The sequence below is a fragment of the Hipposideros armiger genome, unplaced genomic scaffold (genome assembly GCF_001890085.2).
Source record: "Hipposideros armiger isolate ML-2016 unplaced genomic scaffold, ASM189008v1 scaffold_34, whole genome shotgun sequence".
Lineage (NCBI taxonomy): Eukaryota > Metazoa > Chordata > Mammalia > Chiroptera > Hipposideridae > Hipposideros > Hipposideros armiger.
In genome coordinates, this window is record NW_017731384.1 from 1944270 (window position 1) to 1957888 (window position 13619).

Consider the following 13619-nt stretch of genomic DNA (forward strand, 5'->3'; position numbering starts at 1 on the left):
GTTGCTTCACTGGCCCAAGTTGGCACCATCATTGCGCTCTTCCCGGGCGAGGAAGATCAGTTGCCAGCTTCTGGACTGCCGCTCACTGCGGCTGCTGGCTGCTCACACTGGCTGCTGGCTACACACGGTAGCCCATGGCAACCCACTGCAGCAGGGGCTGCAGCCTACACCGTTGCTGGCAACTCACGGCAGCCCAGCTCCAGGTTGAGCTGTTGTTCAGCGTCTTAGCTGTAAGGACGGTGTCACTGGCCCTCATATGTGGGATCTGAACCGGGCCCTCTGGCGTCCCAAGCCAGCTCTTAACCAATGAGCCACTCGGCCGGCCCTTGTGAATGTTTTAATCAAAGCGTTCTTCTGAGTGATGTTGGAAACTGGTCATAAACCTTTTCCTCCCAGAGCCTCTGCATGCTCCTGGCACTCTGATTTCCGGTGGATAGTGTTTCTTTGTCTCTCCTACTTTACCCTGCACAGTGAGGAGTATTAATACCTGTACAGATAAAAAGGGTGCCTTGACCTTAGGTCAGAAACTTGAGCTTGTCCACAGAATGGAAAGTTGGTGACCAGGTTATCATTCTTGGTAAGGGGTTGTTCTTTGGCTTTCTGTGCTCCTAAGGGTAAGATCTGTTACAAGACTGCTGGACTTGTCTGCTGCTGAACCAGGGGGCAAAGGAAGAGTTTGTCCTGCAGAGGGGACCAGTAAGGAACTTCTGGAAACCCTCTTGGCATCGAGTTGAACAGGTTGCTACATTTTAGTTATGTGACAATTGAGCCTGCTGTTCTCTGTCAGGGTCTAGTGCAGAAAACCAGAACTACTCTAAGTATGTAAATCGAGGGGATTTAACCCGGGGGATTGCTTACACAGATGATGAAGAAGCTGAGAGGCCACACTAGCAGCTGTTAGGTTATCTAGAGAACGGGAGCACCAGGAAGCTGTGTTGCCTATCGGCCAGAAGGGTCAAGGAAGGAGGCAGGGTGACTGGAGCCCAGGGCTGAGTTTATGTGGCAAAAGCTAGAACCATGGAGGGGACACAGCCATTGCCAGAGATGCTTCAGGGAGCAGAGGAAGGGAAGGAGAAATACTTTAGCTTCTCCCTACCAGAGGGAAGGGCCAGGAATGGATTTTAACAACAAACAGGCCCTGGCCTTGAAGAAATGAACCTGAGGACAGTTGCTCTGAGAGAAATAGTGATAGCTCCTAGCACCTTTGATTTTTCTCAGTCTACCTCTCTGTCAAGGTGAAGACTTGTTTGGAGGCTCTCACTGCTGCCTGGCAGGTTGGTGTGGAGGAGGGAAGCATATATCTGGGGGTTTTCACCTTCTCCTGGTTTATGATGAAATATACTGGTGGAGCCCCGATGAAGGAGCAGTCAGTTAAAATTGAGAGAGCTTTACACACTCAGCCACACTGCTCACGGCACCTCCTCACTCAGTGATGCCGCTGTGATGCCCCGGTTCCTGGGAGTTACTGACAGCTGGCCCCATGGGCTGCTCGTATTGATAAACACGCCCCCTCCCTCACACAGCTGGACAACGCTGGACAGAGCCTTGGACTGCTGGGCCTCCTTGTGGGGACCCACCCAGTTCCCTTTTGAACCATTTCTAATTCCTACCATAGAAAGAGAAGTGTAGTTTCTGCATAGTCAGCCAGAGAAAAAGGAATTTATGAGGTTGACTAGAAATAGATGCTCCTTTGGCAGTGTCTCTTAGTAGGCCGAACCTCAAGAAGGTATTTAGTGAGCGATTCCATTCATGTCTCTCCAGAAGTCAGCTGTTATTAATCTTGAGCCCAGAAGATGGGTTTTGTTTTCCTGTCCTTTGTTTTTCTTTTTCAGTTTGTGTCTCTCTGTCTCTGCTTGTCTGTCTCCGTCCCTTTCTTCCTCTGAAGCTCCCTGCCTCTGTTTTCTCATAGATATTGGTGTGCAGTCGGTTTGTAGCAAGTAATAAATTCAGAAAACAATGACTCAGAACCTAAATTGACTCACTTATGAATACAGACCAACTAGGAGAAGAAACAGAGCATGTCCTAGGACAAGAGAGTGATCCTAAGCCTCTTTGTGAATGTAGGAACACCTGAGCCTCCCACGCTTCAAAACTGCTGTTACCTTTTTCTTGCGAATGAGTATCAGGTCCAGCTTTCACGGCAGAACCAGCTTGGCTGCTGTTAAGTGGCCACAGGGGCGCTGCTTCCACCTCTTAAATCAATGATCTTGGCCTTAATATGGTCTTGCATCTGTCTCTGATCGCACACAAATGAAAGCCGCAAAAGCCCAGGAAATAAATGTCTCAGTCTTGTATGGTGGCAGAAGACAGCCACTGGCTCTAGCTTCCGCCGACCCTGTCCAAGCATACAGAAGACTTGCTCAGAGTTACTCATGCTCTGTTAGTCAGCAGGGTATGTGTTCTTTGTTTCATTACAGGGGTTGGAGGAAGAAGACTTGAAAAGCAGGAATGTGGGAAGAAGCCAGCCAATTTCTATAGCAGGGTGATCTTCACTCTTTGGAATGTCATTGATGTTATAGCTCTCGGGTTCCAGACTCTCAGACACTGTTTGGCTTTATTTACCTCCTTCTGTGTCATGAGCAGGGGTTTAGATGAACTAGGGAGAGCAGAGTTCTCTGCTATAGGAAAAGGAGGTAATGGATCAGAGTCTGACTGAAGTGTCTTGTTCACCAACAGGTCTATGACATCGCATTTAGCCGAGCTGGGGGTGGCAGGGACATGTTTGCCTCTGTCGGCGCTGATGGCTCAGTGCGGATGTTTGACCTCCGCCATCTAGAGCACAGCACCATCATTTATGAAGACCCACAGCATCACCCACTGCTTCGCCTCTGCTGGAACAAGCAGGACCCTAACTATCTGGCCACCATGGCCATGGATGGAATGGAGGTGAGCACCTGACCTCAGGCTGAAGGCCCTGCCACCCAACTCTAGTACTGCTTAGTGTATCTGGAACAGTGGTTCTCAACTGGTGGCACTTTTCTCCCCAGTGGGTTTTTGAAGACAGTTTTGGTTATCCCAACTCAGGGAGGAGGCAGTGCTACTGGCATCTATGGGCTGAGGCCAGGGATGCTGTTAAACATCCTACAATGCACAGGACAGCTCCCCACGAGAAAGAATTATCTGACCCAAAATGTCAATAGTGCTGAGATTGAGAAAACCAAGGACAGTGTGTTAAGAACTTTTAATGCTTAGAGAGTTGACGTCGGAGCCAAGAAAAGCAATATCTAAAAAGTAAACCAGAGATCATTTGTGATCTTGTTCCCTGGCATGTGTTGTAAGCTGGGCTCAAAAAAACTCTTACAAAAATTTTTTTAAAAAGTAAACCAAATCGTACATGCTTATGGTGCTGAGTAAAGAAACAGGCAGTTTTCCTCTTCTGTAGTCAGGACAGATTCTTCCAGCTTTAGCATAAAGACATGGAAATGGCAGCTCTCTGTAGCCTGGTACTTGATAAAAGCAGTAAATTGTTGGTAGAGATGATGCAGTGATTAACTTTGTTTAGGGGAAGACAGCGCCTTGACTCCTTACATTCCCAACCCTGCTTGGAGGGCAGGGGCACTCTCATTGTGACCCGCTGAGCGTGCACAGAATCTTAGCACATGCACCTAACAGGACTTGGTGCGTTATCCAAATTCATATTACCTAGTCACGCATCTTCTCTTCCTTATCCATCTAAAGACCCTGTGTTGCTTTTGATACAGACTGTAAACTATCTGTGTCGTCTTGGTTTTCTTTTTCCTCAATCCAGTAGCTACTTTTGGGACACAGACCCTCTGTATCTAATAGTCTTTAAATCTACAAATGAAGGAGTTAATGTTTTAAAAAAAGTTTTTCCTTGTGTAGTGTGTCTTTGGTTTGTCGCACCCTGAAGTTCCTGGGCCTTTTACTTGTTACTTCTGCAGGTAGTGATTCTGGATGTTCGAGTTCCCTGTACACCTGTTGCAAGGTTAAACAACCACCGAGCATGTGTCAATGGCATTGCTTGGGCCCCACATTCATCCTGCCACATCTGTACTGCAGGTAAGCATGGTGGGGGAAGGGGGCAGCATGGGGAGGGAGAGAGAAGGCGATCTTCCTCGTCTCCTTACAATTGTAATCCTTACTATTTTCCAAGGATAGTTTAAGAGATAGTTTACACAAAGTAACTCAATTGAGAGCCTCCCTACACTTGTGAAATCGAAGCAGTCCAAATTTCCAGGTAATCTTATACCTTCAGTGATATCACAGCATCTTCTATAGAGTGTTTACGTCATGTGTCAGTTGTATTCTAGAGTCTCATACTGTCCCCCTGAAATCCAGGCTGACACAGAGAACTCAGATCCAGGAATGTGAAGAACAGGGGCAATCTCTCTTAGGTATAAAAGAATTTTGGGGGCTGCCAAGAAGGCGTCGTCCATTGTTTGTGGGGAATAGGAGCAGCATCCCTAGCAGAAGCCCATTGTCTGCTCCTGGCACTGCCTCTGCCTGGCTCACAGCTGCTGTGTGCATTACACCTGTCTTGATTCCTTTCAGTTGAAGGAGCTGTTGCTGAAGGGTGTGCTTGGCTGAGCATTGAGAAAAAGGAACGTAGCACTTTAGGGTTGCTGAATGTTTAAAACAGTTCCCCACGTCTTGACACAAATTGTTACCAGAAGGGCATCTCCCACCTTGCCCAGGTTATATGACCTTGGCAGGAGGCAAGTGTTGCCCACGTGAACCTGGCCAATTAGAGTTTAATTTTTTTCAGATCCCCTGTGTATCAGAGACAGGCTTTCGTATCAGGATGGGCAGATTATGGGACGCTGATATTATTAAAGGTCCTTGCCCTTTTTTTTCTCTCTTAAATTAGGAATTTATTATTTTGATTAATATGATCACATTACAGATTACTTAGGAACTAAAGAAAAATAAACCTAACTCATAATCTTGCCATCCTCATAGTACCACTGTTCTCATTTTAATATATTTTCTTCTAGTTGTTTCTCATGTGCTTTATATACAGAGGGTGCCCAAAAAATGTATACACATTTTAAGAAAGGAAAAAACTGTATTAAAATTGTAATAATATATACCGACAACAAAAGATGAATACAAATCATGTGTATACATTTTTTGGCATCCCCGATATTTATTTAAGGTGATTACCTTCTTCCTGGTGTTTCCCAGGGCCCTTTTATTGGGAAAATTGTCTTTAATAACACATGTCCAGTAGCACTTTATCTCATTCTCTATAGAACACCTCATTTAAGTGTAACTGTCCATAAAATGGGAAAAAATTCCATTAAATTGAACCATCAGAGAGGGATCTTGAATCACTCAAGTACTTTAAGTAGCTGAAAATGACATTTGGGGATCATCTTTTTCCCATCCCGTCGTCCTTTCCTGATGCCTGCCCATTTAAGATGAGAGCTATCCATCTAAGTCTCGTTCTATCCTAGCTGTGCTGCAGTGAATGGAACCCTGGGACAGTCAGAGGCCTCGCTTTGAGTCCTGGCTCTGCCACCCACTGGCTGCACAGCTGTGTGGTTTGGGCCAAGTACCTTAACATTTCTGAATCTCAGTTTCCTCATATATCAATGGGGGCTTAAAATAAAATCTCCCTCCATGGGGTTCTGATGAGCCAATGCTTTTTAAACTGTGACCATTACCACCACCGCCACCAAATACAGGGATCATTAGCCTCATTGCCCAAGTGTGACCTTGCTTGCTGGCTTTCTCGGTCCCTAGCGGATGACCATCAGGCTCTCATCTGGGACATCCAGCAAATGCCCCGGGCCATTGAGGACCCTATCCTGGCCTACACAGCAGAAGGAGAGATCAACAACGTGCAGTGGGCATCGACTCAGCCCGACTGGATTGCCATCTGCTACAACAACTGCCTGGAGATACTCAGAGTGTAACGTTGGTGGCACCATGCCCACGAGGCAGGGGCTTGTATGTTCCCCGCCTCTGCCCCACCCCAAAGTAAGAAGAAACATGTTTCCGGTGGCCAGTATGTCTTTCATTGCTTTGCACCCACTGTTACCAGAAGCTGCTCTAGGAGTCCTGGCCAGTCACCCCATCATTCTCTGTGCCCGACTCAGGGCTGTGTGGCGCCTCCTCAGCCTAGGGCTGAGTTTTAAAATTTTCTGTCCTTTTCTCTTCTCCTTTGGTTCCTCAATTAAAAATTTCTGTATATTTGTTTGTCAGCCATTGTGTTAATGAGCATTACAGGCACTGGCTGTGTTTGTATTCATCTGCTCCAGATGTGTCTGTCTGTCTGCTGCCCAAGGCAGCAACCTATATCCATGTCCATGTTAGCACTTAAATGGGAACAAATACCAATTTGAAGTTGTCTTTCCTCTTATTGACGTCTGTAACAACTTTCAACTTTGTATATTTTTTATCTATCAGGCTAAGTTTTTTATGAGAAGAATTTTACTCCCTGGCCTCCTTTGTTTCATAGTCCTCCCCGTTAGCACCTTCCTCTCTTCCCTCGGTACCCAGACCTGGCACTGGGCCCTTGAACCCGTGAGCAGTTTGCCTTGAATTCCTGCCTGAGCAGAAAGTACCTGACCGGGAGCTCCAGACCACCGTGGTGCTCTGAAGTTGGCCAGCTCTCATACCTTTTCTCAGCCTGGCTCTTCGCAAGGGCGTTCTGGGCTCCCGAATAGACGTGTGAAGCCTTCTGTTACTCCCTGAAGTACTTCTGTCCAACCCCACAGGGACCTACTGGGAACGTGCTAGAGCTGAGATAGATGGGCTGATTGCGGTACCTGACTTGAGGGGAATAGTTTCAGGAAAGCTGAGCTTAGAGCATATTTCCAGTACATAGTTTCAGAACCTATTTTTCCCTCCAAATATAAGCCCCAGGCTATTCTCTTTTCATGTCTTGAATGATAGGTAAGAATGATCCATAAGCCAAACTTCAGTGTCTCTATTTGTTTAGTTTACTGTGACTGGTGGTATATCAGCCACTCTTTGGATTGAGTGCGCTGAGGTGAGAGACTCCTTGCGAGGCCCACAACCTGTGTGTCTAGCCCTGAACAAGATCTCCTTTAAAAGGAGTGGGAGAGACTGTCAATTCTTGTAAGGGAGGGACTGTAGGCCATGATGACTCCAGGCCATCAAGTAAATAGATAGCTACGAAAGAATCAGAGACCCCAAGGTCAGCCAGGTAAGAGCTCTGCGTATACCTGTCAACTGGCCCACACCCACTTTAGGTTCTGAGCGGTATTGGACTTGTAGGCTGCAGCTGTCTGTTTCCGTTACGTGAATGAGTCCTATGGAGAGGGCTTGTGTGTTACTCTGGCGGTGGATGAATCCTTGGGCAGGCTGAGTTTGGAACATGCTCAGATGGGAGTTTGCTTGGTTCATTATGCTCTGCCAAGTGCCCAAAGGTTTCTGAGACCCCCGGAGGTACGAATCTGAGAGTAGGAGAGTAGCAGAGCTTAAGGCCAATGGTTTTGTCCACTTCGGCTCTCATCTGCTCTTGAGAAAAGAAACAGCTTTGTTCTTCCGAGCCCTCAAACTCGCTTGGTTGAGTGTTCCTTTTCAGAAGCAGATGTGTTTGTATCCCCAGAGTCACAGCTCTGCTTTACTACACAGGGGCTCGTCCCAAAGAAAATGGCTCTTTTTTTAGTCAGGGTATTTCCCTTTCTACTTTTTTACTTTTTTTTTTCTGATTTGGGGGCTCTTTGGCTGGCCACATGCTTGAGGTTTACTCTCCTGCATTTACCACCAGATGCGTGCAGTGTCATTTGGAGATGTAAAGTGAACTTCCTCTGCTTGTAATTGTGTTGGATGATTCCAGGGTCCTTCTCTCAAGGGTAGCATCTCAAGGGTAGCAAGTCTAAATTGATTGCTGTAGGAGGCTGTCAGTTCCTTCCTGTGGAAAAGGGTCTGAAATGGAGGTCAGAGTGGAAGAGGGAGTTGGTCCTCCTGGGACTGAGCTCTGAGTTAAGATTCCTTTCCTGATCTGTACTTAAATGGGGTCTGAATGATGAGATTTGTCAACTGGCACTCGACAACCTGGAGAGAAAAACAATTCGTAAATGGTAGTTAGAATATATTTGAGTAAAGTCGCTATTTGCTCTGGAAACCAACTACTTTTGATTGTTTTGTTTTCCCTTGCCCTCCTCTTCCTCTTCCTCCTGACATCCCACCTGGGGCCCAGGTGAGAGACTCCCAGTCTCCCTGAGCAAACACAAACATTCACGGTTGCTAGGATGCTGGTATTTGGAAGTCCCTGCTCTTACCCTCTTTATTGCCACAGTCCAGATGGCCTCGTGGCTGCGGAGGGGATTTCTGTAGTCTCAGGAAGCAGAGGCCTGTTGTAGTTTGAAGAGCAAGTGTCTGTTTAATGTGTTTAAGTTCTCAAATTGACAGCCAGAAAGCATGGGTGGGAGGTTCTGGACCTGCCCTCCCGAGTGTGAGACGAGCAGCTGCCGGACTTCACTGGGAGCCCATAGAAGCACCATGGGCTCTGGCTCAGCTGCCGGTGGCTCTTTGACTTGCTCTTGGCCCCCTGAGCTGAAGCTGCCTTTGTTTTCCTTGTCTGCTCTGAGGGGAAAGGGACAAAGGTGCTGAATCAGTTAGGCCTCAGGTTCCCATCAGAGAGCTTGAATGTTCACACTGTGGAAAGTTGGAACCCTCTCCTTCCAGAGAAGGTTGGGGCTGCAAGATAAGGGTTTCAAGGGGGAAGATATTTGGTAACTAGGTGAGAATTTCTTATCAGAACGAGGGTCAACTCTCAGAGAGCTGGTTAAGATTTGGGAAGAAACAGAAACAATTGAGACTCCTACAAGGTTTTGATGATAGTTGTGAAAGAAATTATAGGAGATTTAGGATGTGGGAGAAAATCAATGGTAACTGTTTCTTTAGCTCAAAGGAGAAAATATTAGTAAAGGCCTGAGGTGGGGAAGTATTCTGACTGTGCCCTTGGCCTGCGTCAGCCTTCCTGGACTATTCATCAAGTATCTGTGACACTGGGTAACTAAAGGGACAAGATGACAGCTCATGGCAGAGGAGCCTCTCCCTGTAGCAATGCAGCCATAGGTGATGTTTAGTGGTAGAAATCTTCAGGTCTTGGGAGTCCTGTGATCGTTCCAGACCAATGCTGTCCTTGGTTGTAGGTTTGTAGAGAGCAGAAGCAGAGGTTGTAAATTGTCATGCTGACTCCGTCATTCCCCATACACTTTTCTTTCCCTCTTTTCTCACTCCCTTCCCATTGTACAACTTTCTCCCTGCTGCAACCCGGGCCTTTAAATTCCTAGGCTGTAAGAACATGTAGTTGCTGCAGGGTTTTCCAGACATGGGAGGACCAGTCCAGTGCCATCTCTCCACCTTTCCCATTTTGAGAATATAGCAGCTCATTCAACTGCCTGTCTTTGGGTGAGGGTGAGGGAGACCATTGAAGTAGAAGCCTCAAAACAGACTCGCCCCTTTTCTCTCTGCATTCCAGGATGAGGTAAGAGGGTCATGCTTGGCATTCAGTTGGGTTCTCCCTGAGAGGAAAACTGAATTGAGCAGTCACTGTGAACCCTGGGCCCGCTCTCCGATCGCCTTTTCTGTACTGGCTGAGCCAGCTAAGTGTCTCATGTTGCAGAGCCTTGCCCACCTCTCCCACCTGCACCATCTTCTCCCACAGTTGTCATTGCTGCTAATGGTCAAAGTCAAATGTACGGCCACATGAGATGGGCCAGGTCCTCTCAGGCTCCTTTCTGGATGTTATTTTTAAATATGGAAACATGTAGTGGCCTTCCCAAAAAGGCTTGGACTGGTATATCAGACCAGAAACAAATAAGCTAATGAAAGTATGAACTCAAGAAGAAAGATGTTGGCAGTCTGTGTAACAGCTGGAAAACTTATAAGTACCACCTTTGGGACAACCCAGTGAATAGGAACTTGTGATATCTGCTATTTAAAAGAAATGTTCTCGCCTTGGGTTGATTGTGGTATACAGTATGTTATGAAACTTGTTGAGCTAAAGCTTTGACTTGGCTTGAGTTGAGTATGAATCATTTGCTTTTGTTCCTGTGTATTTTATGACACTCACACACCCGTCAGTGACATCCCTCCTCCCCTAGTGTGAATTTGTAGCATGATTGTACAAACCTCTATGTAGAAAATGGAGATTTCTCGTTCACTGAAATGTTAAGCTCTAGCCAATCAGTATCTGTCCCCTTTAGCCTAGTGTGTCTGAACTGACTTTCTTATTATATATTTAAACTTTTTCTTTATACTGTAGGTTTTGTGGCATCCCACGGTCAGGTGGAGAGGAAGCTGCCCCTTACAGAACTGTACTGTAACCATTTTTCTTTTTAAAATAATATTTCCACAGGACTGATTGTATACAGGGCTTGTAATAAAATTTTTACACTGTGTTGTGAAACCACGATGGTAAATCCCCATTGAAGGCTACTTCAAAGGCGCCTGAAAGTGGAGTGTTATATCTATGACTTTATTTCTTGCTCTCTGAGTAGATTAAACCTGATTTTCACCCTTTCATTCTGTTTCAGCCTCCTGTATAAGAAGTACCGTATTTTCTGCCCATCATACTTTGTAATAAAACTTGAACATGTATAGATTGACTGAATTTCTTGTGATGAATTCATTTCTTCCCATTCTGCCACTCTGGTCATGTTCCAGAGACACTGGCTGGGGGATTAGACTTCACTCCCAGCCCATCACTTTCTGACAGCCTGATTTATCACCTTTAACAAAACACAGAGCACCTGTTAAGAACTCGCTTGGGATGCCAGAGGGCCCCGGTTCGGATCCCACATATGAGGGCCAGTGACACTGCCCTCTACAGCTAAGATGCTGAACAACAGCTCAACCTGAAGCTGGGCTGCCGTGAGTCGCTGGCGACGGCGTAGGCTGCAGCCCCTGTGGCAGTGGGTTGCCATGGGCTACCATATGTAGCCAGCAGCCAGCGTGAGCGGCCAGCAGCCAGCGTGAGCGGCCAGCAGCCGCAGTGAGCGGCCGTCCAGAAGCCGGCGACTGATCTGCCTCGCCAGGGAAGAGCGCAATGATGGTGCCACCTTGGGCCAGTGAAGCAATGTCCTCCACAACTAGACTGAAGAACAAAAGGACAGCAACTTGTCTGTTCCCCTTCCCCCAATTCCCCATCACTGTTCCCATCCCCCCAATTACCCAATAAAAAAAATCTTTAAAAAAAAACAAAAAAACACAGAGCACCTAACCTATGCCAGGGGCCATGACCTCAAGTTGCTCACAGTCTACCAGAGGAGACATCCACATAAATACTGGCAGTGATGTGCAATAAGAGGTGTTGTGTTCAGGCTTACTGCTGGCCCTGAGCAGGTGGTGAGCACCTACGACTGAGTGGGAGTCAGAGAAGGTCAGGGAAAACTTCACAAGACTGATGTTTGAACTGGGTTTTGAAGACTGAGTAGGAACTCTTTGGGAATAAGGAAAGGCATTCACAGCAGAGAAAACATTTGTGTACCAGTCTATTAAAGGCAAGAGAATATGGTCATATTCAGAGAATTACAACTTGATGTGGGGTTTTATAGGGAGAATGGTGGGAAATGTGGCTAGGGAGGTAAGCAGGAACCAGATCAGACAGAATCTTTTGTGCTTTGCAGAAAGCTGAGACCTTACTCCTATACAAGAAGTTGGAAATTTTACACAGAGAGAAGTTATGCTCAGAATTTTAGTTTAGGAAGCAGTGAAGGAAGTGCCCCTGAATGGGGGTTGAGACAGAGAGTCAATTTACATAATAGTCAAAGTGAGGGAGGGAGGAAAGCCTGAACTAAAGAGCAGCAGGGAAGGAGAACAGGGTACAACTAAAGAACTAAGAGACCGGATAATCAGGATTCAGTAATCTATTGTCTGTAAAGGTTGACAAAGAAATGGTAACTCCCAAATCATGTGGGTTTGGACACCGGGCTCTGATGTGATGATGAGAGTTTCCAAGTCCAAGCCAGTTTCCCAAGCCTATGCCCCACCGTGATAGGATGGAGAAAGACTTCCTGTTCCCACTGTTATTCCAGTGCTGTGAGACCTGGATGAATACTCCCCTCATTTATTTTTATTGTCATTCTTTGTTTGTATTGGGCCATTTCAAGGGAAGAGAAGTAAACTGGTTCAGTGAGCCAGGATTTAGTAAGTACCTGCCATGGTGTTGGAAGACCTGGAGCTGGAAGTGGCAGTGGGTCTGTGAAGAGAAGTGTACTCTGAGGATTTAAGTTTTATGTGGCAAAAGGAGCATCTGCTGACTCTTAAAACTGCTGTGTAGTCTGACCGCGTATATTTTATGGGAAATACATGATTCCTGCACTTTGGTTTTTAAGGAGAAAGCTGGGAGAGTTAATACTGTATTCATCTCAATAGACTGGGCTATGCAGTAACAAATCCCCAAATCTCAGAGATTGAACACAACAAAGGTTTGGGTTTTTGTTTACATGAAGTCCTTTGGAGGTTGGTCAGCCCTCCTCCATTTGTAGCTATGTCATCCAGAACATGTGGCCTCCAAGGTCACTTTGGAGGATGGGAGGTAAGTTTTTCAGGATAGGCCTGGAAGTACTTATTTCTGCCAATATCTGCCGAATTTAGTCATGTGATTCCAACCTAATTGCAAGGAAGGTCAAGAAATCTGATCTTCCCAAGTGCGTAGGATGAGAAAATAAAGTGGTGAATACATAGTAATGCTTCTGCCATACTATATCAAGTTAGCAAAGTATCTGGACTAACAACAAATGTCATCTTATTCGATGAGAGCTGTTGGTATGGACAACACATACTCAAACCTGACAGAATGATTCCTTCAGCCAGTCTTTAACATTCAAGCTCTTTGTTAGTTAATGACTTCAGTGATCCTGACAACCAGGCCTCTAGAGATTGTTCAGTCACCTGTGAATTTATCTTGAGATGGTAAATATTTGCTCAGACTAAGAAAGTAAAAAATCTGCCCTGCAGTTCATCACATAAACAGACACAGATAAAAGCAGCTGCAAAAGTTAACAGGAAATATTTCTCCGAAGCGCACACTACAACTTCAAGTGTCATAACAATTTCCTCCTCTGAGTGACTTTTTTTGAATTCACTGAGAAACTTTGTTCTCTAAAATCATAGACTATCAGAAAGTTTGCTGTTTGAAATTATATCAGTAAGAATGAACCCCTACAGTCTTGCCTGGAGAATCGAAATCATTTTGACAGAAGTGGCCTTGATTTCCAGCCAGTTGTACAGCATCAGAGCAGGGGCTTCTGAACACAAACACTGTAGTTTCCAAGGAAACCAAACCCTGGGTCTGCTTTTCAGTCCAAAGCTAATGTTCATCCTTTATTTTTTTTAAAGATTTTTTTTTTAATTGGGGAATTGGGGGAGGGGAACAGCGCTGGGGAATCGGGGGAAGGGGAACAGACAAGTTGCTGTCCTTTTGCTCTTCACCCCAGCTGTGGAGGACGTTGCTTCACTGGCCCAAGCTGGCACCATCATTGCGCTCTTCCCGGATAAGGCAGAGCAGTCGCCGGCCTCTGGACAGCCGCTCACTGCAGCTTGAGGGCCGCTCAAGCTGGCTGCTGGCTACACACGGTAGCCCATGGCAATCCACTGTAGCAGGGGCTGCAGCCTACACCGTCGCGAGCGACTCACAGCAGCCCAGCTCCAGGTTGAGCTGTTGTTCAGCATCT

General features: G+C 46.3%; 1 protein-coding gene across 2 annotated transcripts in view; it reads left to right on the forward strand.

The window, feature by feature from the left end:
* The window catches only part of DCAF7 (DDB1 and CUL4 associated factor 7), a 30238-nt gene extending 19512 nt beyond the window's left edge, over window positions 1–10726 (forward strand). The window contains exons 5-8 of one of the 2 annotated variants that reach the window (XR_002123434.1): window positions 2677–2886; window positions 3903–4020; window positions 5707–5943; window positions 10479–10726. Coding sequence is in view for 1 of the 2 variants with exons in the window: in XM_019637783.1 (XP_019493328.1) it covers window positions 2677–2886; window positions 3903–4020; window positions 5707–5879 (501 nt within the window). In the remaining variant the exon portion in view is untranslated. Of the gene's footprint in view, window positions 1–2676; window positions 2887–3902; window positions 4021–5706 lie in introns of both variants that reach the window. The other variant, XM_019637783.1, reaches the window with a different exon arrangement.
* The last annotated feature ends 2893 nt before the right edge of the window (window positions 10727–13619 follow it).